This window comes from Bison bison, unplaced genomic scaffold, assembly GCF_000754665.1.
Source record: "Bison bison bison isolate TAMUID 2011002044 unplaced genomic scaffold, Bison_UMD1.0 scf7180017864203, whole genome shotgun sequence".
Lineage (NCBI taxonomy): Eukaryota > Metazoa > Chordata > Mammalia > Artiodactyla > Bovidae > Bison > Bison bison.
The window spans coordinates 3,524,225-3,536,790 of NW_011494775.1; the positions used below are offsets into that span (position 1 = coordinate 3,524,225).

General features: G+C 50.1%; 1 protein-coding gene across 1 annotated transcript in view; it reads left to right on the forward strand.

The window, feature by feature from the left end:
* Nucleotides 1–979: 979 nt before the first annotated feature.
* LOC104991931 (core histone macro-H2A.1) overlaps nucleotides 980–12,566 on the forward strand; it is a 128,630-nt gene continuing 117,043 nt past the window's right edge. Inside the window, exon 1 of the mRNA XM_010844624.1 lies at nucleotides 980–1,041. Within this exon, the coding sequence (XP_010842926.1) occupies nucleotides 980–1,041 (62 nt within the window). The remainder of the gene's footprint in view (nucleotides 1,042–12,566) is intronic.

Consider the following 12,566-nt stretch of genomic DNA (forward strand, 5'->3'; position numbering starts at 1 on the left):
CTCACCTGCGAGGCTGGTGAGAGGGTCTGCCTTGGGCAGCCCAGACCCTCTGGCTGGGACAGGACAAGGCTGGATCTTCTGCCTAGTTCTTGAGCCTCTGTGCCCAAACTTAACCCAGACTCTGGGTTGTTGGAACTCTGTGTGATGACTACAGAGAAGGTTGACTGATTTGACAGGGCCCCAGATCACCAGCAGATAGCTCTCAGTTAGCACTTCCTGCCCCAAACAGGGCATGTGGGTGCCCCCAGGAGACACCCTGGGTGGGCACCCAACCACCGCACCATAGCAGTCAGGGGTTGGGCAGGCTGGATTGAGTCTGGGCCTGGGGTCCACACGGACCTCCTTCCCCAAACATACACTAGGAAACACGGCCTCCCTGAAGCAAGACTCCTCACGGGCCAGATTGTGTCATAAAGAGATTCCCTGTAGTGTGTGTGTGTGTGTGTGTGTGTGTCTGAGTGTGTGTTAGTTGCTCAGTCGTACCCAACTCTTTGTGACCCCATGGACTCTAGTCTTCCAGGCTTCTCTGTCCATGGAGAGTCTCCAGGCAAGAATACTGGAGTGGGTTGCCAGTTCCTTCTTCAGGGGATCTTCCTGATCCAGGGATGGAACCCGGGTCTCCCATATTGCAGGCAGATTTTTTACCATCTGAGTCAGGGAAGCCTCCTAAGATCTTTCCCTGCTGGAGGCATCTACGTTGTCAAGGGAAGAATTGGGGAGGGCAGGGCTTTCCAGTGGTAACCTTACCCATTAAAGGTTCCACAGTAGGCCAATCAAGGAAACAGCTCCTTTTCCCTTCCAATGGACGATGACTTCGTAAATGTGTGAAGTAAGACAGGGCAGGGGGCTAGGTCAAGCTTGCCATGTGACCAGAGAGAGTTGAGACAGGACCTGAGAATGGCTTCTTCCCACAGCAGCCTACCAAGCGGCCAGGCTGTCCTGTAGGCAGCAAACAGACGTGCTGAAGCAAGTAAGCTCCATGCCGCTGGAATGGCTTGTTGTCACCTCCATGACCTTTGGCGGTGCTGATGCTGCCATCAGGTTAGCTGGGCTCTGAATCGCTGAGGCCCCTCTACCTGCTCAGCACTCACCCTGTGCCCCAGGCAGGCACCAACCGCACCAGGCCCCCAAGCCAGGCAAGGCTTTGGGGCGAGGAGTAAACTAAGCTGGCTCCTCCACCTTTAGGAGGAGACTTCGAAGTTAATAAACTCTGTTCACATTGCAGGTTGTGGTCCCTCTTACCTTGAAAGTGAACTCACAGGCGGATTAAAGTGAAATAAAATCTACCATTTGAGTTCCATTCTCAGCTGATTGGAAACATGCGTTACCTCCCCGTGACCGGGCTGTGAGAAGGGAAGTTATTATCTTTCTTTAGAGTTTGTAAACTCTTTATGGCTGAGGCAGCTTTAATCCTGCAGCGGGGGGGGAAAAGTGATCCGGGAATAAATTGCTCTCATTTACCTTTGTTTTCCAATCATACGCTCCAGTGGGAACAAAACATCCTAAGTGAATGGATGGGGGGAGCCAGGTGATCCTCGACAGAAGAGTTTAATTATTTTCTTCTTTACGCACGTGAGTTGAAAGGGCTTTATATTGCCATTTGGCAAGGGGGGCTTGAGCCACAAAAATGTGTGTTCCTGCAGCAATGTCAGCACAATCGAGCTGTTCCTATCTCTGCCTCCATTTCCCCACGATGCCAGCTTGTTTAAGGGGCTCAGTGCCAGTCACTGGGGAACAAGGAAGAAGAGATCCGAGAAAGGGCACTTATGAGTCAAAATCAAACCACAATCCGGAAGGGAGGGAGAAACCGTGGGATCTGGAGTTGTGGAGGGGGCTTTCCTTCCCCCTCTGTTGGTCCTCTGATCCCCTCGGTGTTACCTGACACAAAGCTTACATAGAGCAGGTACTGGGCAACGCCATCAGGACGCCCCGGCTCTGAGCCAAGCGCTCCAACTGCTGCAAGGAACCCCAGCTGGGCTGTCTGCCTCACTTTCCTTTAAAGATGTGGGGGCAGGGGGTAGCGGGTGGGGAATCTTCAGAATAAAAGCAGAGACAGGGGCCTTTGGAGAGAAAGCTCAGCTAGGCAGCCAGCCACAGGGTTTCCGTAATTGCTTCTCTGAGGGATGAGGATGCTGTGATATTCTTTCATTCGTTGGCCTCTTGCTCACATGGGCTGGGAAGATGGACCCTTATGTTCACCTTGCTTGTGGGGGAGGTGGGGAGAGAGTGCTAGGGATGGTATCAGTCAGGATCCAGTCAAGAAAATATTAACAAAAAACAAAAAACGCTCTTGAGTATTTAAAAGAATTGAATCAGGACATTGGGCACACGGGGAGTGGAATGGCCAAAATGCCACATAGGCACTGCAGTTCAGAGATCAACAGGAACAGGAAGTGCTACTACTGCTAGCCCCCATCCTGGGGCTGCATGGTCACCTGCAAGAGACCGTGTTACCAGAGAGGGTGCCGTGCAGCACGGAGCTAGAACTGCACGAGAAGCTGGGAACTTGGAGACAGAAGTTGTCCAGAGGAAGCTGAAGCCCCCGCCAGATACTCTTCCCCAAGGTGTCCAGAGAAAGTGCAAAGCATGCGGGCTTCTCCCTCTCCTATGGGAGACCAGAGGCTAATGAGTAGCCTAGGATTTGCAGCCTGCAGGGTCCGCTCCCCTGCAGGACAGAGCAGAGGAGGGAAGGGGGAGCAAGAAAGCTCGATCAAGGAGTGTACCCATCACAGTTCCCTCAGCCCCCCACCCCGAAGCCCTAGTGAAAGTGAGAGTGTTAGTCACTCAGTCGTGTCCAACTCTGCGATCCCATGGACGCCCACCAGGCTCCTCTGTTCGTAGAATTCTCCAGGCAAGAATACTGGAGTGGGTAACCATTCCTTTCTCCAGGGGGATCTTCCCAACCCAGGGATCGAACGTGGGTCTCCCCCTTTGCAGGCAGATTCTTTACTATGTGAGCCACCAGGGAAGCCCTAGAGCCCTAGGGTGGCCACCAAAAATGGAGAGGAGATGGGGGTGGGGGCACAGCACAGAGGGCTCCCAGGGACATCTTGAAGGCAACTGGCAAATACAAATCCCCCTCCACCACTGTCACCCCAATGTGTGTGACCTTCAGAGTCTGCAAGAAAGGAAGGTGGAAAGCACAAAGGACATGTCCAGGGCAACAGATGTGGCCTGGCTTGGAGCACACAGTCCTGCCGGGGTGTCTGGTTTGACATGCCCCTCCTCTCCCACCTGAGAGGCAGGGCAGTAGAGCAGGGTCCAGACCCCCACGCCCTCCACTTACTGACCCTGAAACTGCCTTCCTTCCCCAGGCCATTTTCCTTCATGTATAACGTGGGGACACTATTGGTACCTACTCCACCTCTGTGAAGACTGATACACAGTCTGTACAAGATCTCACACCTTCCTTGGAAATGCTCAGTAAATGCCAGCCATTTCTTATTCAACATGAACCACCACTGATCCCTAAACATTCTTCCCTCCCAAAAGCCTCCTTGACTTTTCTCCACAAAAAGCCAGCTCCCTCCCAGTTCCAAGACAGTGTTGGGACACTCAGAGGGGATTTCCAGGTGAGATCCACTGAACAAAAAGTATTTCCTCAGCAGGGCATGTGTACTTGCTGTGTACATGCTGGCACCACCCCCAGCAGAGCCCTGACAGCAACTGTCTGCAGATCAAACAGCCATCTGGCACACAGTAGGTCCTTGGTAAGTGCCTTTAAACTTCAAGAATTTGCATGGGGTAAAAGCAGACTTTTAGGGAATGAGGCTTTGAGAAACAGGTCAAACCACAACAAAGATGCTGGTTAAAAGGTTAACATGCATTTTAACAACTAATTGATCAGAATGAGAAGAGTCCAACAGGTTTTTCTGTTTCTAGAAGCGTCTGTGGTGCAAAGAGACCACTAAGCCTTTTGCTTCTCGGAAACATACACATACAGTGCAGGGCTCCCACGCTGGAGCTCTGACCCAGGAACCCTGGAAGCAGGCAAGCTGGACGCTTGACGTTGGAGGCTTCCAGAACCAGTGCTGGGCCTCATTACTGAGGAACACATGGTCCCCCGTGGCACTCGCTGGAGGCTAGAGAGGGAAGCTAGTCGTCAGGGGGCTTCATCTTTCGGTTTTACATTCCTCTTCCCCTGGGTCTGCGGTTGCTGTGCAGACTTCAAGCTGCATCATCAGGAAAGCCTCCTGTGGTCTGACTTCTCCTTCCCCAACACACACACACACGCGCACGCACGCACATATACTCACACGCATACGCCTGCCTCTGGGCTTTGTCAAGCGCTTCAGGTAATGTGTTGGTTAGAAAACTGAGGGGGTGATGATGAGTTGTGAGTTTTGCTCCTTTCAGTTAAAGAAAGAGAAAATGCCTTCACTTGAGAGTCTCAGCATGCTTTACAAACTAGAGTGGATGTTTTGGCTCAGTTCAGGAGAAATTGAGAAGCCAAGGAGATCTCGTAAGAGGAATGGTAGGGGACATTCGGAAAAGATCATAGTGTTCTGGATAACGAAATGCTGTACGCCCTGGATCGGAGAAGGCAATGGGACCCCACTCCAGTACTCTTGCCTGGAAAATCCCATGGACAGAGGAGCCTGGTAGGCTGCAGTCCATGGGGTCGCTAAGAGTCGGGCACGACTGAGTGACTTCACTTTCACTTTTCACTTTCATGCATTGGAGAAGGAAATGGCAACCCACTCCAATGTTCTTGCCTGGAGAATCCCAGGGACAGGGGAGCCTGGTGGGCTGCCGGTCTATGGGGTCGCACAGAGTCAGATAAGTCGCTTGACTTAGCAGCAGCAGCAGCAGCAGTACACCCTGGATACGTGGTCCTGGGAATGCTGAAGAGCTAAGTCTGATGGAGAAAGCAGTGGGTTGAGAGGAGGACTTTCACTGTGGCCATTAGAGTCACCAAAAGCTCCACATGCCTCACTTTGCCAATCTCAACAATCGGGGATGTGCTGGTTAATGTTCAACAATCGGCTCTCTGAGTGGTTCGTGAAGTCTGGGTATAGTGTTGACCACTCTCTGATTTCCATGGCGTACATTCTCCAACTGTGGTCAGTTTCAAGGTATCAAGATGACATCACTGAACTTGAATTTGGAAAGAGATGCACAGTGAGCACACCCTTTCATAGAATTTCCATCATACAGATACAATTTACAAGAGCATAGGTATACTAAAATACAGTAAAATAATTAGGAAGCTGAGTTTTCATTATTTATTAACTTTGTATATAATATGGTTTATTTAACTGTGAGTTCATACAATTGAATTTTTAATAGTGACTTGTGTAACAATTATCTCTTGGAAGACAGCATGAGACAGCTCCAGCACACCATTGTGTGAAAAAAGTGCCAGCCTCTTGTGCTCAACTGTGGGCCAGAGACACAAAATAACTGACGTGAAAACGCCTTGGAAATAAAGGTGCTACTGTACAAAAGCCGTAGAGGGGTTAGAGTAACTATTCTAAGAAAGTCGTACAATGCTTTGGTACTTAAAAGCATGAATGTTTGAAAACACAACAAAGAAAAAAAGGTAACACAGAGATAGATGCTTCTACTATAGCTACACCCACAGATATATCAATAAAAAATCAGTAAAATGCAGGTTGTAAAGACAGGTTAAAAAATACAAGAGCAAAACTTTAATATCTGTTCATTGATTTAAAATGTGTAGTTTCTGTACAGCACTGTTGGATTCTGTGTGAGAGTCAAAGAAATAATCTAAACAGAAAGAATGAAGGATTTAGATACAGCTGCCCCCCCAAAAAAAGTGAATGTGTGTTTAGATTTAAAACATTAGATATTCAAAATAACCTTATGAAGATGTTAAACCATTCCATGCAACAGATTAAGAAACCAAGGCTAAGAGAGGAGATGCATGCCCAAGTGACTTCAGCTGGTCAGTGAGGGAGCCAGCATCTGATTTCTTCTAGATCCTTACTCTTCTCCCCACCCCCTTCCTCCATGTACACTCATTGCTGCTGCTGCTGCTGCTGCTAAGTCGCTTCAGTCATGTCCGACTCTGTGCAACCCCATAGACTGGCAGCCCAACAGGCTCCACCGTCCCTGGGATTCTCCAAGCAAGAATACTGGAGTGGGTTGCCATTTCCTTCTCCGATGCATGAAAGTGAAAAGTGAAAGTGAAGTCGCTCAGTCGTGTCCGTCTCTTAGTGACCCCATGGACTTCAGCCTACCAGGCTCCTCCGTCCATGGGATTTTCCAGGCAAGAGTACTGGAGTGGGGTGCCATTGCCTTCTCTGTGTACACTCATTAAGGGGCACCAAATCTGCTCCGGTCAAGCTCGGGTAGCAGAGCCCCATTGTCAATGCCCATCTCACAGATGTCACCAGATGGTTCACAACTGGACTGCTTGTGCTGGGGCTCTGCAACGGGGGTGATAAGTAGGAGACCACGCTCACTTCTTTCCTGGGAACTCTTTAAGAGTCTGGGGTGGTGACAGATTGCCTGGTATTTAGAGGAAGGAAAGCACAGCTCTCTGGGCCCCACCCCATTTCTCATCCCCTTTAGACAAAGGATACTGGAGCCTCTGGTTTACTGATCAGCATAGGGGTTTCCCACTCAGTCTCTGAGCTGTAGGCAAACCCCAAGGCCTTCTGGATGCTGACAGTGGGGCAGTGCCTGGTTGGTCCCCTAGGCAGTGTGTGAGCATTACCCAGCAGCCCCTTGGGAGGCTCCAGACAGGCCACCCGTCAACCCAGAACAACTAGCAGTGGTTTCGAGATGGCATCAAGACCTCCAAACTCATATGTGGCTAGAAACCTGTCCCTACAAAATCCTCCAGTGCATCATGAGCTTCTCCCACCTCTCACCTTCTCCCAGCTTGGCTACCACCTCTCTGGCTTTTGGGTAGGAGACACCCCATTGCCCAGGCCATATCCCCTCAATCCTGTGTCATTTCAAATTTTCTGACATGTAGGTTTGGTATGTTTGGCCTTTTTAAACATCACGCTTTATGGCCTTTTGCAGTGTAATTTTGTTCCTGTCCTGCCATTCAATTTGAATTAAATATCAAACAGATGTGAGTCATTTTTTTGCTCTTTATAAAGAAAAAGTTTAATATTAGGGAGCATGCCCTCCTATATGATCAGGAAAGCCATTTGGAGAAATAAGCCCCTTCAAATTAAAAAAGAATCACATTGGTTAACGTTAAGATGCTTTCAAGTGATACATTTCGAAGTGCTAAGGGAAGGTGTTTCCAGCAAGCTATAAAGCAGCCAGGAGAAAGGAGGAGAAGATATACGGCCCCAGGCTGGTGGGGAAATTGGAGCTCAGAGAGGGGGCAACCCCACGGGGGGAGGAAGCCCTAAGCTTGGAGATGAGGTTCACAGATGATGGTGGGGGAGGCCATCTTCCCCAAAGGCCTGGGGGGTGGGTATGCTCTCTGCAGCCTGTGTGGTCAGCGTGGGAAGGGAGTCAGGAGGAGCTCCATTCTGCTCAGGGAGCCAACCTGACCTGGGTACCCACTCCCCATCCTCACATACTTGCACCAGCTTGGCACATCTCCCCCCACTAGCAGTGCCGGGGATGGGCTTATACATTTGAGCATGCTGAATGGTGTAATCCCCTTGTTCCTACTACAGTCTTTTTGGACAGTGTGGTCTTTGGCCTCTTGTGGGTCTTGGATACCTCTGAAAATGCAGAGAAAGCTGTGGCTCCTCTTCGGACACAGAAACCTACATAAAGCTCCATACAGTCACAGAGGCCTATGGTCCATGATTAAGACCCTCCATCCCCCAAGATGGTTATAGTACAGGGCATTTTATTAATATCACGAAGACCCTCAGCCCACAGGACCAAGGCCCTTCCCTAACAGAGAACAGGAAGCTATGTTCCTGAGTACCTACACTCCCAGCACCATGCAGGACCTTGGCATGCAATGGGAGAGCTGGTCAGTCTCCAACTCCCCCTGGTTTCTTGGCAACACTCACGCCTGGAGTTCAGGATTATTGGACATGCCGCCACTCATGGCCATGAGCCAGGGCTTCTCCAGCACCGGCTCAGGCTAAAGTGATTCCATGTGGTCCTTTGACTCACTGCACCTAAAAGGCAGTTCTCCAACTACAGCCGCTGACTACAAATGACATTTCCATGTGGTGGGGAGAGAGGCCAGAAGGCCTCTGACTCCAGCTAGTTCTGGACATTTTGGATCCTGAGACGAGGCTCTGCACACCCAAGGTTCCCCTCTAGGGATGATGCGCAAATGCCCAGAGACCCTGCTTCATGGGGAGCGGGAGGCCCTGCTGATGAGAAACAGAACCGACACTTCCTAGAATTCCACAGACAAAAGAGAAGGTTCAGTGAAGGGATTTAGAGCAAAGAAAAGCCTAGACTCTGGAGTCAGATAGCCAACATCTGGATCTCAGCTCTACCACTTACTACCTCTCCCAACCTCAGTTTCTTCCATCTGTGAAGCAGAAATACCTGTCTCCTAAGGTGTTTGGGAGGAGGAAATGGGTGGATGTGGCACTTAGCATACTTAGATACTTGACTTACAGCAAGTGCTCAACATTTGGAAGTTATCTTTTTTTGCCTTTCTTTTCAAGATGACAAGCCTCCTATCTGATGGTGCTTGTGGGGTCTGAGGTCTGGAAGGTAGGTCAGAGCCAGGCTTACTCCCTGCAGTAACCATCCTGATAACCACAAGAAGCAGGAGATACAAAGGGAGGGGTTGTGAATTACTGTCTTGTAATTCCTGTCTGTTGGGTAGGGTGGGGTGGGGTGGGGTGGGGTGGGGAAGAAGGGGTGGGAGGGAGAGGGGAGGAAAGCTGCAGAAATATTTACAAGTGGTTTTAGAAGAGGAATTGAAATTCACAACCATTGCTGGTTTCTGGTATTCCAACCATTATTTTGCATCCAAGGCAATTCAATAAGAATGAACTGAAGTCCATTATGAAAGCCTGGAGGGATAGGGAGGTGTAACAGAGAAAGGGTGAGGGACCCAGGACCACAGCCAGATTCTAGAAGGGCTCTGAGCTCAGACAACAAGGACTGGACTGGTCAGGTTTCTGCTAGGAGGATGAAACTGTGACTTGAACTACGGGAAGTCTGTTGAGATAGAGAGACGCCCACCCTCTGTGCCTTGCAGCTCACCAGGCAGGGGCCGGAAGATAAGGCAGGGAGCCCTCAGTTTAGGCTCCCTCCAGCTTCCAATCCTCTTGGTCCCACACAGCAGCCATTCATTTATGCTTCACTCAAAACAGCAAGGTCCTTTCCATAATAGTGCCCAGACCGGGAACGCCGAAAAGCAATGAAAATGCAGTTCCCCCACCCTACCTCCAGGGGCAGCCGCGCGTCGGTCGGAATCTTGAGGACCGGGCCCAGGACCCTCTCTAAGCGACAGGGGCAGGGGGTGTATGTGGGGATCCTGGGCTGTGAAAGGAGGCTGACTGATGAGGGCTCAGCCCCATTTCCCTCAGGACTCCCTGCCTAACCCTGGAAGCTCATGCGGGTGGCCACACACATTCTGATGAACCTGCTTTTGTGTCCTCTGTGTGGGCAAGACCCCAGCTGCAAGCTTTTCTCCAGCCTTTGTGATCACATACTTTGTGTCCTGGACTCCTGAGGAGGGCTCTCATACTAGAAGAAACTCGATAACGTAGACACATTCACATCTATCTCTGTTCTCATTTCATTTTCATTTTTATTATGCATTTAAATATTGAATGACTTAAATATATTTAAATAAGCAATTACTCACATCTCCCTCCAGTCTTCTTCATACTTGTCATGCATTTTCCCACAGTCATAATTAGCGGTGTAGATTTGCTTTCTTCAGCTATTTCCTGAGCATTTGACTTGGCTTCATACTTGTCATACTGATCTTATTGGCTGTTCATTAATGACATACCTCAGTGTATAACCAGTGATGGGTATTTTCATTGGTTACATTTGTGTGTGTGTGTGCTTAAAGTAAGTATTGTTGTTCAGTTGCTAAATCATGTCCAACTCTTTGCAACCCCATTAATTACAGCAGGCCAGACTTCCCAGTCCTTCACTGTCTCCTTGAGTTTGCTCAAATTCATGTCTACTGAGTCGGTGATGCCATCCAACCATCTCATCCTCTGGTGTCCCCTTCTCCTCCTGCCCTCAATCTTTCCCAGCGTCAGGATTTTTCCAATGAGTTGCATCTTTTCATCAGGTGGCCAAAGTATTGGACCTTCAGCATGAGTTCTTCCAGTAAATATTCAGGGTTGATTTCCTTTAGGATTGACTGGTTTGACCTCCTTGCTGTCCAAGGGATACTCAAGAGTCTTCTCCAATTCCACAGTTCAAAAGCATAAATTCTTCAGTGCTCAATCTTCTTTATGGTCCAACTCTCACATCCATATATGACTACTGGAAAGACCACAGCTTTGACTATATGGACCTTTGCTGGGAAAATGATATCTCTGCTTTTTAATATGCTGTCTAGGTTTGTCATAGCTTTTCTTTCAAGGAGCAAGTGTCTTTTAATTTCATGACTTAAGAAGATAATACTCTAAACTATTTATAAAATAATTTTCCTTTTGAATGATTCCCTTGGACATGTTCCCAGGGGCTAGAGCCCAGTTGAAAGTGGTGTGAATATTCTCTGTGCGCTAGTTACCCACTGTGGGCCCGATGTTCTATGAATGGCCTCTTATTTATCTATGTGCCAACCCAGCAGAAGACCCCGGGTCTAATTCTCGTTTTACAGTTGTGAAAACTGAGGTGCAGGGTGGGTATCTCCCCGTGTCATTTCCCAGCATGTGCTTTCCTCCCCCCTGGGGCACTCTGAGTTTAACAGGAGCCCTGAGTGCCTTTACCCAGGGTGATGAATGAGTAATGGTGGAAGTGTCCAGATGGCAGAATGGAGATAATTATGGGACGAAGAACACTTCTTCAGCCTCTGAAAGAAGCCTGCAGATGGCTGTGTCTGACCAAGCCCAAGGCCGCCCTCCTCAATCCCTCCGGGGACCCTTTAAGCAAGGGAAGGCATGCTTTTTGGATCTCTAAGCCCTTCAGAAGATGTGAAAATGGGGGCAGGTCAGCCACATGAAGTGCTGGCTACAACGTGTAAACACCACCTCAGGGCGCTGCTAATCTCCCAGGTCAGGGCCTGGTGCCACCAGCCACCCACTGCAGGCACAGGGGCCGGGGTGACTCTCACCAAGGTGCTGATGCGATCTCATGGCAGTGGCAGGCAGTCTTTGGGCTCCTAGGACCAGTTGGGGGCCCATTTGTGAATACCTCTGTCTGCCCTGTGGCCCTGATCATCCTGCCCAGCCTTCTCTAGATGCGAAGCTGCCACAGCTGCTGCACCACAGAGGCCCCCGGGCTCACACAGGCATCCCTGGCCCCCAGTTGTGCCCCTGGGTGAGGTGCATGGGGCTAACCAGAAACACCTGTGTACATGGAATTTCCTGCCCCAGTTCAGCCTTCATTTCCTCCGCCAGTAAAAACCCAAGGCGTGCAAAGGTGAAAGAAACCAGCCAGTCAATCACCCAGACGACGGCCACCAGGGCCGCAGAGACGGGACTGTCTAAATTAAATTTTAATTTCCACCCGATGGCCTGGCCGGGACAGCCATGATTCAAACTGCGTAACGGCCACCACAGCCAGGCACATCCCCACACGGGGCCTTGAGAGAATTAACCTCACCCCTGGGCTGGCGGACAGGGGCGTCTGCCACGGCCATCAGGTTGTGGAATGAGACCCTAAGAAGAGAAGCACCCCCTTTTCCCTCAACCTCATCGTGCAGCTGCAAGGCCTGTCCAGCTGATTAGCTGCTCACTGCCCCAGGCTGTTTGAATTATTAGGTGCTGGAGAGATCAGAGCCCACTGGTGACTGGGGGACATTTACCAAGACAACATCAAAGCCAGGGGCGGCTGGGTCCAAAGTGTAGGGTAATGGTCAGAGCCCAAGGGTCTGTGCTCTGTCCTGGCCCAGCGGGTTTAGGTGAGGAGAGAGTCGTAAAAATGCCTCCGTTTTTCCCCAGAACATTTTTCCAGAGATTCCCGCTGGTTGGAGGAGGTAGGGCTTGAAGCAAGAGATATTGAGCTACCTGTTGTATGATTAAACCCACAGAAGCATCATCAGAGATAATAGCTTGCCTGACATTATAGCTGGCTGGGACCAGGCTGCCAGACTGAATCTATCACTGGAGACGGAGTCACGACTCCCCTCTTCCCATGTCAGCCAGCGATGAAAAAGGTAGGGAAGTGGCCTTGATGGGGCGATCCTTGGGTCCACACAGACCTGAGCTCAAAGCCCAGACTGGGCTCTTACACAAGCTAACTTCTCTCCATTTCAGGCTCATGGTGATAAAATGGGAACTCATGATAGCCCCACCTTTATAGGGCTGGTGTGAGAAATAAAGGGCCCAGAGGGTGCTTGGTGCTGAGGAATGTGACAAGCCAGGCAACCAGATGAGGCTGCTTTTGCCGGGAAACTTCTGATTTTCTGCCAGTGGCATATCAGCCATGGTCACTTCAGGAACAGAGGTGAAGACTCTCCCTTCAGGAGGCCCTGACCCCATCTTGGACACCCGTGGCCCCACTTCCTCCCATCTTCAGTC